At 37.6% G+C, this 19,191-nt stretch overlaps 1 protein-coding gene across 2 annotated transcripts in view; it reads left to right on the top strand.

The window, feature by feature from the left end:
- Window positions 1-129: 129 nt before the first annotated feature.
- The window catches only part of SPTA1 (spectrin, alpha, erythrocytic 1 (elliptocytosis 2)), a 117,914-nt gene continuing 98,852 nt past the window's right edge, over window positions 130-19,191 (top strand). For both annotated transcript variants that reach the window (XM_006861621.1, XM_006861622.1), the window contains exons 1-14: window positions 130-366; window positions 1,965-2,090; window positions 4,549-4,689; window positions 5,432-5,578; window positions 9,012-9,145; window positions 10,774-10,918; window positions 12,471-12,625; window positions 13,664-13,799; window positions 13,880-13,981; window positions 14,489-14,626; window positions 15,253-15,363; window positions 17,115-17,192; window positions 17,323-17,478; window positions 17,832-18,036. In XM_006861621.1, coding sequence (XP_006861683.1) covers window positions 130-366; window positions 1,965-2,090; window positions 4,549-4,689; window positions 5,432-5,578; window positions 9,012-9,145; window positions 10,774-10,918; window positions 12,471-12,625; window positions 13,664-13,799; window positions 13,880-13,981; window positions 14,489-14,626; window positions 15,253-15,363; window positions 17,115-17,192; window positions 17,323-17,478; window positions 17,832-18,036 — 2,011 coding nt within the window. The remainder of the gene's footprint in view (window positions 367-1,964; window positions 2,091-4,548; window positions 4,690-5,431; window positions 5,579-9,011; window positions 9,146-10,773; window positions 10,919-12,470; window positions 12,626-13,663; window positions 13,800-13,879; window positions 13,982-14,488; window positions 14,627-15,252; window positions 15,364-17,114; window positions 17,193-17,322; window positions 17,479-17,831; window positions 18,037-19,191) is intronic.

Here is a 19,191-nt window from a genome sequence, read left to right as displayed (position 1 = left end):
CACAGTAACCTTGTACAGGGTTTTTGAGGAGTGACTGCTGACCTTGCAGTTCAAACTGATTTTGCGGTCCAGTGCTTATCCCGCAGCGCCACATTAGCAGTACATAAAACCTTTTTTGATTTTCAGGTTATGGAGAGCAGTGGGCCAAAGGTGTTGGAAACAGCTGATGAGATCCAGGAGAGGCGTCAGGAGGTGTTGGCTCGTTACCAGAGGTTCAAGGAGCTGGTTGCTGAAAGGGGTCAGAAGCTTGAAGAATCCTATCACTACCAGGTTTTCAGGCGGGATGCAGATGACCTGGGGAAATGGATTGTGGAGAAAATCAACATTGCAGGAGATAAAAGCTATGAAGACCCTACGAACATACAGGTCACTCAGTTCCATTGACTTCCTCAGAGCAGAACCTAAGATCTATCTAAAGGGGTGGCGTGGGGGAAGAAGAAATTTATATTTATGTTATTACTGAAAAGTGATTATGGGAATTTTGAGTATTCTTTAAAAAAAAAAAAAAGTGATTATGGGTACAATAAGATTCCGTTAGAAAAAAAGACAAAAACAAAGGTAATCAGTCTGGTGGAGTATGAAACTGAAGAAATTTAAGGAAAAAATTTAAAGGTACAGGAATTTCAACAAGTAAAAAATCTGAAGGTACATTGTTCTTTAATAAATGAGAGGCTAATAAATAGGGAGCTCTGGTAGCGTAGTGGTTACGAATTGGGTTGCGAACCTTACGGTCAGCGGTTCAAAACTACCAGCCGCTCCGCGGGAGAAAGATGAGGCTTTCTACTCCCGTAAAGATTTACACCCTCGGAAACCCTGTACAGGGTCGCTATGGGTCGGAACCGACTCGACGGCACTTAACAACAACAACAACAATACCTTAGAGGGGAGAGATTGAAAAAAAAAAAGCCAAAGAAAAGAAGGAGGCAGTTTGTGGGTTATTGAAAGTACAGAACTCTTTCTTACAATGAACTTATATTCAGAGTCTACATACTTGTATGAGCGTATTATCTGGTTAACTGCAGGGGGACTATTTAATGAAAATATTAGTAGATCTGTTACTGACAGTAATTCTGCTGCTGAACAGTTCATATCTTCAACTTTCAATTTCATAGTCTTATTTGAAAAGAAAAATGTCATTTTAGGTAGTATTCAATGGATGCAAATATCCATCTGAAGTTAAACTACAGGCAAAACACTAAATGGCAACAGTTCAAGAATTCATGACACACCAGGTAATTTTAATATTTGGTGGCATTAAGGAAGCAATGGCCTCAGGAGTAGCAATGATTGTGAGGTTGGTCCAGGACCAGGCAGTGTTTTGTTCTGTTGTATACAGGGATGCTTTGAGTCAGTACTGACTCAATGGCACCTAACAGCAACAACATGGAAGTACCCTACCCTGACCTGTTCAGCTAGTATTATAGCATGACATAGATCAGAAGAAAGAGTTGCATGCTTAGCAGGGAAATTGATGTCAGAGAGGGACTAACCATAAAGCCTATTCAGTGGATCTATTCAGTGGATTAATTCATGTATAACAGCAGAGCAAAGGCTTGTATGCATAACCTCTCAACTAAAATAAATAAATAAATAAAAGTCATAACTCATCATCCTTTTGTGCTCTATTCTGAACAGGAGAAGCACTATAACTTCAATAGTTTATTCTCAGAATTCAATTGAGCCTTTAAAATAATAGGACATTTACCAAGACATCCCCCAAAATAGGTGGGATAGGAAAAATCTTCTTCTATGATCACTGATTTTGGTCTAGTACTTTTTGAAACCTCTACTTACCATGCTTATTTCTTTTAAGATTTAACCATTATAGGTAGGTTTTCAGTTACCACTTAAGGTAGATTGGAAAATGATTAGTTTTTTTCTGGAAATAAGAAGAACAAAATGACTTCTCTATGATCCAAGGAAACTATGCTCATTAATTATAAACTCTTATTCCTAAATTGCAGGGAAAATACGATAAACATGAATCCTTCACACTAGAAGTACAAGCAAAATCAAACGTCATTCCTGAACTGGAAGAAATTAGGAAAATCCGCTTTCCTGAGGGACATTTTGCCCATGAGGAAACAAAGGTGAATGCATTGTAAGACTCATGAGGAAAAGTTTCTAATTGCTGATTATGTTACCTGACTTTTGGTTGATTATTGCAGGTATGAAACTTTATTCACTTGACTTGGAACAAGGGTTCTTGTATTATCTTTTAATATAATTGGGGCAAGAAAAATAAAATAATACAATTTCCACATGCTCCTAGGGTTTGGGGGAAGAGCAATGATACAAAACCTTATATTGGATGGTATATTAGTTTATAGAGCTGCTGTAATAAATAACCAGAAAGTGAGCTTAAAATAAAAAATTATTTTTTCATATTTCCAGGCTCTATAGATCTGAAATTAAGGTATCAGCTGAACTAGGCTTCCTCCAGCTGAACTGGGCCTCTTCTAGCTTCTAGTAGTCCTAGGTGTTCCGTTATTTTCACAAAACTATATTCCCTCATCTGTGTCTCTGCCCCTCTTCTTATAAGTACATTAGGCATATTTGGCTTGATCCCACTCTATGGACTTCATTTTGCTTAGTTAAAAAATTAATTGCAAAGATTTTATTTCCAAATTTGATCACATTCACAAGTCCAATGGTTTTGGACTTCAATATACTTTGGCGGATACAATTCAACCCATAACAGATGACTTCACACTCCTCATACCACTGCAGGATAGTTTAGCTCAAGATCAAGATCCTATCCAAGCTTATTTCACATTTCCCAGATGAAATGACTTTCATAATGGCTTTTCTGGACTCTCATTGTAGCACTGTAAGATAGGCACTGGACTGCAGACCACAAGGTCTGCAGTCCAAACCTACCAACTGCTCCTCAGAAATTCTATATAGGGTCACTGTGAGTCAAAACTGACTCATCACTTAACAATGACCTTTCTGATTAATTTTTTCTAATCTCGAGTTTTCCCCTTATCCCTCACTTCAATCAAGGATTGCCTTCTCATTTGATTCTTCTCTGAAATATTGTCCTCTTTATCTATGATGCCTGTTTCTCTCTGTACCCCAGTGCCCCAAACTACTACTGCAGTTATCTAGACCCTCATTGCTCACTTTGAGAAACTCATGAAATCCCATATCTTCAGAACACCTAGAATATCTGAACTGAAGAGCTCTGATTTTAATAAACATTTATCACTCTGTAACCCATCCTTCTCCCACAAAGATTTACAAGCCTTGGGAAACCTATGAAATGAAACCGGATCAACAACATTTAACAACAACAACAACAACCAAGTTTTACTGCAATAGCTAACAATCTACATACCAGCAATCTTCCAACATGTTGCATTGATAAAGTCATTTCAGAATCTTTTTCTGTGTGACTGGATTTTCTACTGTATATGTGTTTTTTAAATTGTCAAAACAAGTTTATATTGATTATTTTTAAATTGGGACTGGTCTTTCCATGGTTAGTACACAAATTCTTGCCCACTTTACTGTCAACATAACTTGCAGTAAGCACAGACGTTAATCAGAATAAATCTTAATTATAAAGAAGAATCTTTAAGAGGAAAATCTCAAAACTTATTCAGTGATATAAAATAGAAATCATTTTTGTATTGTTCACATTAATTTTAATATCTGAAAAATATTTGTTATTGTTGTTATTAAGTGCTTTTGGTTCCATTTAGGTTCACAGAGACCCTCTATAGTGTTTTGGAGGAACAGCTGGTAGGTTTTAACTTCTGACCTTGTGGTTAGCAGTCTAGCTTTTATTCTATAAAAACAGTCTAGTTTTTATATCATGTCTCCATATCTCTCAGAAACACTAGTATGACAAACTTGTATAGTTGTGGTTTATCATACTGTAAATCTGCAGAGTTTGTAGAGAAATGAAGTCCACATGTGACTGTGAGAAATGGAGTAGCTGAAAAATATAGGATTTTTAAAACATGACATAGATGATAACCTCAGTTCCAAGAGTTATGTAATAGAGGACACTCTGAGCTAACCTGGAATTCAAAGCCTTCGACAATATAGTCTCATAATACTCTTAATGCTTTTGTGCTACTGGTTTCCTAATCATCAAGTAAAACTACACCTCTCAGCCTTCCTGGAAAACTGTTCATGCCTTGGGAAACCTATGAAATGAAATTTCTTTTGTGCCTTTGCAGATGCTATTGGCTATACATGAAAGACCCTTTGTCCATCATCTGTCAAAATTCAATCTGTTCTTCTATCCCCAGTTCAAATGAGTACTCTCTCAAGAATCCTTTCCATTGTTTATAATAACTCCATTAGCTACAACCTCAAAGCATATGTTTTATAATTTTGCTCTTACACAAGGTAATATTTGGCTTGGTTTAATATCTATTTCCATATATGAAATATCCTATGTCTGCCTTTAAATATGTGTTAAGCAATTAATACACAAGTGAATGTAGGAGGAATTTCTATTCAGGTCTTTCTTTGTCCAAGTCTACCTACTTTACAGCTCTCGTGCCTGAGTGGTTCTGCCTCTTCTTCTTAAAGGCTCATCTGGAGGAACTGCACCGCCTGTGGGAACTGCTGCTAGAACTGACCGAGGAAAAGCGCATCATGCTGCTACAGGCCCTGAATCTCCAGCAGTATTTTCAGGACTGTGCAGACATCTTGGAATGGATTAGAGACAAGGTATAGAACCAACATCTATATATAGGACCTCCCAAATCATCTGTTCCAGGTACCCTATAGCAACTAGCTGAAGGTAAAAAGGAGTCAGGTTCTATTTACAGACTTCATTATTTGGAAGGTAGAGATTTTGACAAAGATCTGTGGATAGTCTGGAGGTTTCTAACTTTGTAGAAGATGAGTCTAAATTTATTAATCTGAATATGGACAAGACTCATATAAAGACTATGCATTGAAAGATCATCCATCCTCCCTAAGTGTTGATTCCTTCTCATAGATGTTTGCTCTTACTCTGGGGCCAAACTGAAAAGATAGTAGGTTCTTTCCTGAATCCCTTGTCCTGTAGTGCCTATAGCTATAGAGATTTCTACTTTTCTAAACACTTAGATAATAGTCTTATAGTTAGAACTGAAGATTTATCCAATCAAGTACTTAGTATATTGCTGCTATAGATATTCAGTATGTTGAGTTGGGATGAATTTATTTTTCTTGTTCCACATCACAAAAATGGTGCTTCCTAGAACTCCAGCCAACAATGCTACAGGACTTTCTCAAGGATTGTTCCAAAGCATACTGCCCCTTGGGTCAGGGTAGTATACTCTTACTGTAATAGTTTCTCCCAGATTTCACCAGAATCTCCAACTATGTTATTCTGAGAATATCTTGGATTTTGACATGCAAAAATTTATGTTGACTCAATAGTTGTTTTTTTTTTTGTTTGTTTGTTTGTTTTTTATATCTTCAGGAGGCTATAGCAGCATCAGTGGAGCTGAGTGAGGACTGGGAGCGCACAGAAGTTCTACATAAGAAGTTTGAAGATTTCCGAATGGAACTAGAAATTCGGAAAGGAAAAGTGGTTGCAGTGAACCAATATGCCAATGAGTGTGCTGAGGTGAGCTGGAAGTAGTAGTCATTGCAGGATAGGGTTTTGATCTTCAAGGAGAACCTCTGGACAATAGTTGGTGGGATTGGAGGAAGACAGGGAATAGTAAGGAAATAGAGGGATGTACAGTGCTAGTCCCTACACTGTGCAAGTCACAGATGACCCATGCTTATGCAGCAACCTTCCTTCATGAAGAAGAAAAAGATTAAAGTAACAGAAAATATAAAATAAGATTTTGGAATATGTTGTATGATTATTTTGGTGGGGAAGAGAGGAAATTAGGCAGGTTTACCTTTATTTATTTAAGAAAGTATTTCAACAAATTTGCAATCTCTAAGCAAACAAAGGCTAACCTTAGAAATAAATCACTAGAATATGTAAGAAACTGAGAGACCTGTCTAATTGCATCTATATACCAAAAGCAAACCCACTCTCATTGAGTCAATTCTGACTCAGGAGAATAGAACTTCTCCATAGGGTTATTGAGGCTGTAGACCTTTAACAAAGCAGACTACCTCATCCCACAAGATGATTGGTGTGTGTGTGAACCACCAACATTTTTGTTAACAACCCTATGCTAAGCCCATTCCTATAAATGGAAGATATGAGTTATTTCTCTGCTCTAGAAATCCTTATCTACAATATTATATTGGTTGTATAACACTGAAAGATCAGTCCCACTACAAAGATAAAGTCATAATATATAAAATTTAACTACAACTGGGAAAGCACAATATAGATTTAAAATGTAATATATATGTTATTGTTGTTAAGGGCTGTTGAGTCAGTTCCAACCCATAGTGACCCTGATAGGGTTTCTGAGGAACGGCTGATGAGCATGAACCATTGACCTTGTGGTTCAAATCAACTTTACAGTCTAGCACATTAACCTGTAGTGCTGCATCAGGACTCCTGTGTATGTATATATATATATATATATATATATATAAAACCAAAAATCCTCTGCTATTGATTTGATTCCAAGTACTTTATGGAGTTTCCAAGTCTGTAAATCTTTACAGGAGCAAACAACCTCATTTTTCTCCTACAGATTGGCTGGTGTGTTTCAACTGTTGACCTTGAAGTTAGCAGTCCAGTGCTTCCTCTACAGAGCCACCTGGACTCCTTAAATATTTTTGTTGTCATTACTGTCATCAAGTGAGTTCTGACTCAAAATTTACAAGGAGTGGTTGGTGTGTTGGAACTGCTAACTTTGTGGTTAGTAGTCCAGTGTTTATCCTATAGCACCACACCAGGCTCCTACATATATGTGTGTATGTATGTATATATATGGAGCTCTGGTAGCATAGTGGTTACAAATTGGACTGCTAACCTCAAGGTCGGTAGTTCAAAACTACCACCCATTCCACGAGAGAAAGATGAAGCTTTCTGCTCCTGTAAAGATTTACAGCCTTGGAATCCCTGTGCAAGGTCACTATGAGTTGGAATCAACTCCATGGTACAACAACAACAATATATATATGTATACACACACACACACACACATATATATATATACACACACACACACATATTTATATATATTGTTATAGGATAAGCACTAGACTGCTAACCACTAAGTTAGTGGTTCAAACCCACCAGCCGCTCCTTGGAAACCCTATACAGGGTTGCTATGAGTCAGAATGAACTCAATGGCACTTAACAACAAGAAGCACAGAGGCTCCATAGGATAAGTACTGCACTGTGAACCACGATGTCAGCGGTTTGAGCTCACCAGCTGCTCCTTGGGAGAAATGTGATGCTTTCTGCTCCCCCAAAGATTTACAAGTCTCAGAATCCCTGTATAAGGCCACTATAAGTCAGAACCAACTGGACTTAACAGCAACAACTATATATGTGTGTGTGTGTGTGTGTGTGTTATAATTCAGTAGACTGTGGGTCTTTCTATGTGTTGTAAGGGAATAAAAGCAGAACCTGAAATGCCTCTTGAAAACTATACCCCATAGCTCATAGAATATCACTACTTCTGTACCCATCTATTGGTTGAAGTGTGTCAGTAGGCCATCCAAGTTCCAAAGGTTAAAAAAGAGACTAGTTCTTGAAAGGGGAGGGGTAAAATAGCATGGCCACAGGAGGGTTATACAAACTTTTAGAATACAAGCTGTGCCTTTTGGAGTGGGGCCCATTCAGTACAATAGAAAGAATCACCCATTCATGAAGTTGTATGTGTATGAATATAGCTTAATTCTGGAAAGGGAGAAATGCCTCACTGGATTCTTAAGATGCCAGTCTACCAAAAGTATTAGGAACCATAATCCTAAAGTTTTAGAAAGTCAAATCAGATTCCATAATGTGAATTATTTCTTCATTTCTTTTTTTTTCCCCATAATTTCCAAAGGATTTAGAAGTAGAGTTCTGAAAATAACCTTAGGGTTGGACAATCTTTATTTTTAGGTGAAACAATATGTGATACTAAACATTCCTCCCATGGCACTCACTACTCAACTGGTTTGTTCACTAATCCGCTGCAATGACCACACAGAACTCTGACACCATACTCAGAGTTATGGTACTTATTAGAGAATTTAACAGGTTATGATTTGGGGTCAGAAATGCTCAGGGCAAAATTGTTTCAGTCAGCTTCTGATAAATGCCTATACAACACACCATTCTACCATAAGACTCAGTCTAAAGGCACTCAGCTCATCTAGCTTCCCCACTTGAGCTCCTGGAGACACCCTACTCCACAAGCAAACTTCCTGCCCAAAGTTACTTAGCTTTACTTGCTCCATGGACTAGGATGTCCATGGCTCTGTCTCATGCTCTGGTTCTTGGTTCTGCTGATGCTACTTCTCTGCCACTCCTATGGTGTCACATATTTCTGTCCTTACATCGAGGAAGCTCAATGTACAGGGATATTGGGATCCAAAGAACACACACCACTGTTGGCTCTTCTTTTTTGATGGTAGTTAGATCCTACCTCCCTGTTGTCTCCTTCTTTAGAGGTGACTTATTTTAAATCCAGTTAGAGTTTCAAGTTTTTACAATTACAATAAATTCAGCTAACACCCACAACTGAATTGGTCTTCTTCTACCATCTCTTACCTTGACCCAGCAGGGTGGAAACGTTGTTTGGTGAGAGTTACAGACTATTTCTCTAGAATAGACATTATATAATTCACTACACCACATTAAGCTAGTCCAGTGTTGTAGACACAGAATACACTATTTGGCAGGTTGGCTTTCCAGGTTTTGACCTTGAAGTTAACAGTTTAGTACATTAGTCCAGTGAAGTCAGCAGCTCACCTAAAGTACATTAGGTCAGAGGTAGGAAGCAGGGATAAAATGAAACTTGGTGGCTGGCTATCATGGTCATTCTTCACTTCCAACAAAGTATGGACCAGGGTAAACTGAGAAGTGATTAAATAGTTTTGGTGTAATCCCTTCTATGTGTAACTCCAGCATGGATTTCCATCCATAGGAGAACCACCCTCAACTGCCTTTGATTAAGGAAAAACAGGATGAGGTGAATGCTGCCTGGGAGCATCTCCATGGTCTGGCTCTCCAGAGACAGAAAACCCTATCCAATGTTGCAGACCTCCAGAGATTTAAAAGGTATGGATTTGTGTGCTGCAGTTTGGAAAAGTCTGAAACTATACAACACTTGTTATTCTTATTACCCTCTGTCTACTCCCCCTAATAATTAAGCCAATACTCCAGCAAAAAGGATTATGTACTTGCTTTGGGGGCAGCCAGGGAAGGAGTAGTTAAGAAAACTGGGAGTTTTCCCTATGGTCAAGCTTGTGAGATTGAAACCTAAAGCAATACCCATAGTACTGGGGAATTACTGCTACAAAATGAGGCAAAAAAGTCGGTGATGACTTGAATGGGTAGAGGAAGAAAGTTAGGAAGAATAAAGGTATTCATGAGAGCTGAGCCAGATATTGGTAGCATCTCTGCAGGCTCAACTTAAGGAGGCTGAAGTCTCTAACATCTCAGTGAAAACTACTACCAAGCAATGGCTAGGTGACCAGAACTCAAACTGATGAAGATAAAGACATCTGATACAAGGAGCAAGCATAAATCATACAATTTGATGAACTAGACTTTTGCATATGGATGTTGTTGTTGTTGTTAGGTGCCATGGAGTCGGTTCTGACTCATAGCAACCCTGTACAGGGTTTCCGAGGCTGTAAATCTTTATGGGAGCAGAAAGCCTCATCTTTCTCCCGCGGAACAGCTGGTAGTTTCGAACTGCTGACCTTGCAGTTCACAGCGTGATTCATAACCACTACACTACCAGTTGCTTAAAATGCCAATAGAAAGGGAAGGACTCTTCTTATCCAGGATCAAGATTGCCTCCTTAGGACATTGGGTTGTAGGGACATGCAAGTTTGACACTGGCCATTAAAAATGTGGGCTTGGTTTATAAAGGCATGAAGTGGCTGGCTTACAATCTTTTAGGAGTGTACTTTTAGAATGAGGGAGGTAAGATAGAATCCCCACCTTATAGTTTTTAGCTTTTTCAGATGGGTCTGGTTACAGGGGGTCAGAGAGGATAAGGATAGGATTTTATGATTCAATTGAGTGTAATTTTCATCAGGACTAATTGTAATGGTCACAACTGTAAATGTAGATGAAGTGTAACTAAAAGGGGGCATTAGTTAACCCTTTATTTCATGAACAGAGAACCCTAGGACTGGCAAGAGGGAAGAGCATTAGTGGAGTGTGGGATCCTACCCAGAAAAACAGCAACAGCAGAGACAGTGGCAAAGGCGAGGGCATAGAGAGCAAAAGTATCTGAGGACTCTAGGTCCATGGACAGAAAAAGGCTGTGTGGCTGTGGACACGAGGCTGGCTTGAAAAATGTGCCCTTTGGACATTTAAATGAATATGTATTTTCTGTTTTGTATGTGTACATAAAGAAAGGGTGGGGAAAGTTAGGGAACAGAGGTAAATACTATTGATTGATGGTACATGGAGGGGATTGTAATCATTGCAGTGAAACAAAATATGATCTATTGAATGTGGGACTGATGACCTGCCCTGTGAACTTGCACTCACTTCACAATGAAAACTTTTAAAAAAACCACTGATAAGCAAAAGCCCTTTATATTACATCTTGCTAATGTGTAGGAAGGCAGGGTAATTGAACTCAGGCAATACCTTGCACTTTTTTGCTCTATTGATACTGGGATGCTGCCATTTTTTTCCCCCTGGAACTCAATGTTGTTGCTTGGCAGGGATGTGGATGAAGCCATCCAGTGGATCAAGGAGAAGAAGCCTCTTCTGACCTCTGAGAACTATGGCACAGACCTTGTCAGCTCAGAGGCACTGTTCCACAGTCACGAGGGATTTAAGAAGAATCTTACAGACATGGGAGATAAGGTAAGCCACTGCTTGTCCTGTTGACCTAGAAGAGGCAAATGGTGGTCATGTCATTTACACTATGCCTTCAGAGGGCACAGTAAATTCACTATTTGCAATGAAGGAGAAATTGTGTCACTTAAATATACTGCATAATTCTAACTTAAGCTGCATGTATTTAATAATTTAATTTTATTTTATATACATGCATATATATATAATATAGTCTGTGGTTTTGTCTGATATGGATCACACACATACAAATAAACAAAAGTGATACCTCCAAGATGGTTCCCTAGTCTCTGTCCTAGTCCTATCAGTAAAATACTGCTTTGGCCAGGGGTTTTGTTTTTGTTTTAAATCTATCCATGCTTGCTTCGTTTGCAGGTTAATACTGCTTCTCTTATTTTTCACAAACTAGTGAATAAAGCATTTTCTTCTTCCAATTGTATAATAAACTTTGAGGTACTTAAAACATATTATTAAATACACCTTTGAGTTCACTTCTTAGAGCTGGAAAAGCCCAGCTCCTTTGTGTGGAGGAATAGGCATAGACACACACCAGAACTTAAAGTAAGTCAATATTCTTGAATGATTCCAATCCTTTAATTTTTTTCTTTTTCCTTCAAAACTTTATCCATAACTTAAACCAATTTATGTCAAGCTCCTTCTGAGAAGCAAGCCCACAGATAGATCAAGACTTGTGGGTTTTTGTCATTTAAGCTTTTTCATCATAGCGCTATCTCTGTGTTCAGTTTCTGAACACTGTTCCACTATTTTTTCTTCTTCTTCTTCCTTTCTTCCTTGTCATTAGTCTTCATTCATAAAGAACAGATGATGGAATCCTGAACCTTAGCTATCACCTGATTATCATTGAGTTAATGAGAAAACCTAGTAATAGCAAGTGGAAAGTTACCCATGTGGAAAGTCACACATTGTTGTACTAGAAATCCTGTTCCTCAAGAATGATTTGGCATTACTAAAATTTCCTTAAGCTGTGTGTGTGTGGGGGGGAAATGTGTTATAACTCACACAATAAACAGAGAAATAGGACACAGAGGTAGGGAAGAACAGGATTGCACCTAAACCTTGCTTTTGACACTTGCTAGTTGAATAAAAAAAATTGCTTCTTGGTTTTCACGTATGTAAAAGGGGATTAAGAATAATATGGCCTGTAATTATTATTCAATAAAGAACACTAAATGAGGGTGTACATGTAAAGCACTTAGCACAAAAGTAGAAAAAAATATTTGATAAGATATTATTAATACACAGCATTATTTAATATTAACTATTGTAGCGTAGTGGTTACGAATCGGGCTGCGAACCTTAAGGTCAGCGGTTCGAAACTACCAGCCACTCCACAGGAGAAAGATAAGGCTTTCTACTCCCGTAAGGATTTACACCCTTGGAAACCCTGTACAGGGTCGCTGTGGATTGGAACCGACTCGACGGCACTTAACTATTGATATAAATAAATAATTCAGTTATCATTTTGTTATAGCACACACATCTTTACTAGGAGGAATAATAGTGCTTGGATTTCAGGCTAAGTTTCTTTTTCATCTCAAAGGTGATGGCGTTATGTGATAAAGCAGATATGTTGGAGGTCTCCCATCCTTCAGAAGCACCTCAGATCCAGCAGATGAAAGAGGACCTATGTTCAAGATGGGAGAAGATCTGTGCTTTGGCTACCGCCAGATATACAAAGCTGAAGGCTTCTTATGAGTGAGAAATCCCCCTTTCCTATTGCTTTACCTATTTTTTTCTAGATGGCCCATGTAAAATATCAAAACCATGAATGAAAGAATGAAGGGTATATGACAACCAGGAGATTAGTTTGCCTGCTTAGTAGAGGGATAAGATATTTGTATTTGTCAAGGAAAGGCCTTGCAGGCTGACATAATCCTGAGCATTGCACCTCCCCTTAACGCCACCTTTCTGTCTTCCCCAGTTTGCATAGCTGTGTGTTGCTAAGAAGTGACCTACGTATAAAGGTGGGAAAGGTGATGAAGAAACATTTCAAACCCCTGTCCCTAGCTATGGAGCTAAAATAAAATCTCAAATAGGAATAAAATAAAAATAAACATAAAATTATTTCATCAATGTGGGTTATAATTTACATACACACAAAAAATGATAAATGAACTTCATTTCAGTAGTTAATTCTTATGGTTAGTTACTAAATCAATAGAAGGTAGTATTCCTCCTATTGTTTTGATTTAAAACTGACTGGTAAGCATTTAATTTTGTTGATTAAGTAGCTTTTTACTATTATTTATAGGGAGGGTTAAGGGTGAACTGAGACATATGAGATGCTTCTAACTGTAAGCCTAGCTCCCTTTTCCCACAAGGTACTTCTTGTTGTTTACATGGATGTGCTAGTTTACTTGTGAGCACTTCATACACTTTTGTGTTTAAAGGTCTATGGATGCATTGTATGATTATTCTTTGTGGAGGAAAGATAAAGAAGCAGATTTACCTAATAAAATCAGTTTGCATCTGGTATAACATAACAGAAATCAAACCTTACTCTGCTCAAAATCCTGTCACATCTGTTTTCCCTCTGGTAGTGTAGTGGCTACAAGTCAGGCTGCTAACCTCAAAGTCAGCAGTTCAAATCTACCAGCCATTCTGTGGGAGAAAGATGAGATTTTCTGCTCCCATAAAGATTTACAACTTCAGAAACCTATGCACGGTCACTATGAGTGGGAACCAACTCCAAGACACAGAACTACCACCTTCATTTTCTTACATTCCCCACAGGTATCACAGATTCTTATCTGACTACGATGAACTCTCAGGCTGGATGAACGAGAAGACTGCTCTAATCAATGCTGATGAATTGCCTACAGATGTGGCTGGCGGAGAAGCCCTACTGGACAGGCATCAGCAGCATAAGGTACAGATGGAAGCTCTCCTCATTAAGCAATGACCAGTTTCCTTGCTGCATTCTGATGCATTTGTTTTCTATCACCACAGCATGAGATTGACTCTTATGATGACCGATTTCAAACTGTTGATGAAACTGGTCAAGCTCTGCTGGGTGCCAATCACGAAGCCTCTGACGAAGTTAGGGAAAAGGTAACCTAGCTTTAACAGAGAATGACATAGACATCCTTTACTTAATCTCATAATAATATGATAATTTTCTAATGGAAAAGGCATAGAAGACATCCGAACATGTATGGCCTTTTCTCTGGAATATATTGAATAATCTAATAGTTACTCTGAATTCCGATAATACCATTTGTTCAAAATATCACATCTTCCTATAATCCTGATCCCCATCTCTCAAGAAATCTCTTTTTGGATGATTCTTCACATACTTCTAATACCTGGTTCTTTCAATAAGAATACATCTTTCCTAACTATTAAAAGTCATATTCATCTTTTCTGACATTTATCCCATTTTCCCTACATGATATACTTATTTGCTTATTAGCTATAAAAGCCTTTAAGAGCAAAGCTCATTTCTTGTTTATCTCTGTATCCTTCAAAATGCCTTGTATTTATTAGATACCCAGTAAATGTAGGATGCATTGAATTAATTAAATATCTTTCTGGTTACACTCTCTTTTCTGTGCAAAGATGGAAAAACTTGCCAACAACTGGGCTGCCCTGCTGGAACTGTGGGACAAGCGTCAACATCAATATGAGCAGTGCTTGGATATGCATCTGTTCTTCCGAGACAGTGAGCAAGTAGACAGTTGGATGAGCAGACAAGAGGTAACAGAATAAGTCCAAATAATTTCATAATAATTTTTCCTACCCTTTGTTACTACTATGACCACCATCAACACCCATACACCTATTTCCCTGGATCCAAGTGTGTTCTGGGAATTAGAGGGTGACCCACATAAAGAAAAGATGGACCCTATCTATAAGGACTTTACAATCTCCTCATGGACAAATGCACAGAGAAACACTTGAATGTGCAGTATAGAAGCTGTTATCACAATTGAATATAAGGAAAAATGAATATCAAATTGCTAAGGAGTCAAGAAGAAAAAATTATGATGATTCAGGCAAGATAAATCTGGGAAGGATTTCTGGAAGTAAGTGGTCCTCTTGAGATGGACTTAAGTTCTCACATTAGTACCAATCATGACTGAGAGAATGCTGTGAGGGCAGACCCAGAAACATAGGTGAGAAGGTTGCATTGAATCAATGAAAGGAGATTTTAAGCTTGTGGTGTCTGAGATTTGTCTCTACATATTAGCCCCATTGTGCTAACTCTTGCCTTGCTCTCTGGTCCCCTTGCCTCTCTTCTTATTCCTCTTCTCAGAGATGTTCAAACGAACCGTTGCTCACCATTGAGGTACACCTTCAATGTATCTGTGTGTCTCCTACAGGCCTTCCTGGATAATGAGGACTTGGGAAACTCTTTGGGAAGTGTGGAAGCCCTTCTTCAGAAGCATGAAGACTTTGAGGAAGCTTTTACTGCCCAGGAAGAAAAGATCACAGTAAGAAATGAGTTTTGGGTTTATGTACTGGGATCCATGTTTGTATAAATCATCTCATATACCGTCTGTCCTTAGACAACAACTTATAACCACTAGGAAATCCCTCAGTGTACAAATAGTTAACATGCTTGGCTGCTTTCCAGAAAATTGGTGGTCTGAGTCCACCTAGATATATCTCAGAAGAAAGACATGGCAATCTTCTGAAAACTCAGACATTGAAAACCTATAGAACACAGTTCTACTTTACACACTTGGGGTCACCATGAGTTGTAATCAGCTCAATGGTAACTGGTTTTGTTTGTGTCATTTTATAAACACCAAACATCACATGAGAATTATTCTTAAAAGAGAAAACAGAAAAATATGTTCATATCTATTCTCAACAATACACTTTTAGTTTTAAAAAGTATATTTAGCAAGTTTTTAGGATGTCAAGGCATTTTTCATTGATGTAGTGCATACAAATTTTCTTTTCTTTTTTTTTTTTCTTCAGTGTTAATAAAAACTATCGGATCCATATTCTGTACAGAATCACTACTTAATAATTTGAACTGTATTATTTAGATTTCATTAACTTCTTCTTCTCTAATAATATCTTCTATCTACCACTCATCTGTCATTGTGTCACACTGTGGTGACTTTCATGGAAAATTCTGCTGCAAAAGATCTCTTTGAAGTGTTAAAAAGCAAAAGCATCACTCTGATGATTTAAATGCTCCTGACCCAAGCCATTGCATTTTCAAACACCTCTTATGTATGTGACAGCTGGAAAATGAATGAGAAAGACAAAGAAAGAACTGATGCCTCTGAATTATGGTATTGGCAAAGAATATTGAATGCACCATAGAATGCCAGAAGAAATGAACAAATCTGTCTTGGAAGAAGTATAACTAGAATGCTCCTTAGAAGCAAGGATGGTTAGACTTAGTCTCACACACTTTGTATATGTTTATCAGGAGGAACCAGTTCATGAAGAAGGACACCATGCTTAGTAAAGTAGATGATCAGCACAAAAAGGAAGACCCTCAATGAGGTGGATTGACACAATAGCTGCAACAATGGGCTGAAATGCATTAATGCTTGTGAGATTGATGCCAGCCAGAGCAGTGTGTTATTCTGTTGTACATAGGGTCACTATGAGGTGGAGCCAAAAACAATTAGTTAGTGAGTTAGTTAATGACACCTAGCAACAACTTAACAGCAATATCTAGACTTAGTTTTCTCTTCTTTATTAGTATCTAGATATCTAAATAATATTTTTCACTTATAGCATATTATTTCTTCCATTCTCTTTAAACAAGAGGGCTTCAAAAAGTGCATGGAAAAATGGAACTAAAATATAATGAAATTTTTCCATGACATTTTTGAAACCCTCTTGTATTCCTCTTGTACAGAATCCCTATGATCAATAAATTACAATCTATTCAGTATATAAGCATGGATAAGTATACTATAAGGAATGCTTAAGGAGTCCAATCTACTCTATACCTTTTACTGTCTCCTAGGATAGTGCTAGTTTTAAACTCATGCACACACTAGCACCACCACCAACAACAACAACAATATCAACAACAAAACCAATAGCAACAATAACAACTAAATTCAAAGTCTTCACTATTAATCTCTAATCAACAAAGAACCTAATATGGTCCTCTGCTAATCCATATGTTTCCTTTATTAGTTCTCACTGATAAAAGCTAACAGTGTCAATTAACAAGATAAACCATCTCCCTTTCCTTTGTTTTCCCCAGACCTTAGATAAAACAGCAACCAAACTGATCGACAATGACCATTATGACTCCAAGAACATTGCTGCTATACGAGATGGGGTATGTCCAAGGTTCTAGATAATCACTAGGGTCAGAGAAAGTATTGGGGTCATGTGACCAGGGTGGGCAGTGAAGCTCATGGTCCATATTTGGTTTTGCTAACAGTAAGGTTGCTTATGGCCTTTTACAGCTGTTGGGCCGGCGGGATATCCTGCGTAAAAGGGCTGCCACTAGACGTCAATTGCTGAAGGATTCATTGCTTCTGCAGCAACTATATCAGGACTTAGATGATCTAAAAAACTGGATCAACAAGAAGAAAAAGCTGGCAGATGATGAAGATTACAAGGTAGGCAAGGTGATCCAGTCCTGGATATATTCATCATTAGTTGGTCTCATGGAATTACAGTTTTGGAATTGAAGGATCTATATTCTAAGAAACTTCCATCATATCTAGTCTAAGTAGAAATAAATGCTGTGATTGATTAGCCATAATTTCTATGTATCAAGAAGGAGGAAATAGTGGTATGGGTTTTCAAAGCAATTTCTGGCTCCATACTTTTACTAGAGTAGTCCTTGATTGTATCTTAATCTTGATACAGTTAGATTTAGAATGAGAAATAATTCCTGTCTTCAAAATCTTGACCCTCATTCTTCAAGCAGAGATTTCCTTTACTTTTGTTGTGTTTTATCTTGTCTTAGGATACACAGAATTTGAAGAGCAGAGTACAAAAGCAACAAGCTTTTGAGGAGGAATTGTCAGCTAATACGATACTACTCAACAACCTAGAGAAAACTGGCCAGAAGATGATTGAGGATAATCACTATGCCTCTGACAATGTGGATGCTCGTTTGCGTGAAGTTGCCAGCCTCTGGAAGGAATTGTTGGAGGCTAATGAACAGAAAGGTTAGGAGCAGAGATTTTGATGAAAAGCTAATTCCTAACTTCTGAAACCTAGCTCTTAAATCTTTAACACCGTGAATTTATATGGTTAGCTCTGTAAAAAGGGATGCTACCTATTTGCTGTTACTCCCACTGTCTTCCTTTTTATTGATCAAGAAGTTTTAAAAGTTTCAAGAAAATTCAAACCACAAATACAATTTTATGTTTTCTTCATGTTTGTAGGGTTTTTGTTTTCTTTTGTTTTACCTTACATTACTTTATTTTCTTCACTTTTCTCCTGCTTTATTTTCTTTCTCTCACAAATACTCAAGAACCATGGATTACTTTTGGCTATGTATCAAAAATTAATGACCTTAAGTAAGGCCATTGATATAAATACATCAGGATACAACAGACATTGTAGTCAATCCCTGCAGTCTATAATCTGTATTAGGATTAAGGTTATTCATTTAGACATTAAAGGATTGTTGGTGCCACATGGACTGTTACTACCCTATTTTATTTCATAAAATATTATGTGTCTTGCTGATTGCTTTTTCACCTATCTGAAAGTGTTCAGGCTCTGCTATATGCTTTTAAAATTTTCCTAATGTCTTCATTTTTGTTCATTTTTAATGGAGACTTTATGAACTAGAAACAGGACTTACTGAAATGTAATATTTGAATGGTAACATAGTAGAGAATCAGACATGAGAACCCACCAGAGACTGTTTTGAATAATCTATATTTTTCTCTATTCTTTCTAACAAAGGAGGCAAATAAAATTTACAAATAAGTATTTCTTTTCTGTTTTCTTTCCCTGAATCCTATTTCTCTTCATTTTTACTTTTTTAAAGGCATTTTTCATTGTGGCTTAGAAGAAAATTTATAAAGTAAGTTAGTTTTCCATTCAACAATTTATAAACATCTTGTTTGTAACATTGATTGCTATCCCAACAATGAAATATTGCTGCTCCCACCTCCTTCCTGTTTTCTTTTTCCATTCATGCATATTTTCTGTCATTTCCTTCCTTCTGAGCTTTATATCTGGGCAAATTCTGCCCTTTTGATCTCACACAATTGACTGTTCTAGAGTATGTTCCTTTGGATGTTACTGTTAACCTTAAAGACCTGTTGGGCTGCAATTTGAACTATGGAAGTGAGATCACTTCCAAACCT

This window comes from Chrysochloris asiatica, unplaced genomic scaffold, assembly GCF_000296735.1.
Source record: "Chrysochloris asiatica unplaced genomic scaffold, ChrAsi1.0 scaffold00042, whole genome shotgun sequence".
Lineage (NCBI taxonomy): Eukaryota > Metazoa > Chordata > Mammalia > Afrosoricida > Chrysochloridae > Chrysochloris > Chrysochloris asiatica.
This window is presented reverse-complemented; position numbering and strand designations above follow the sequence as displayed.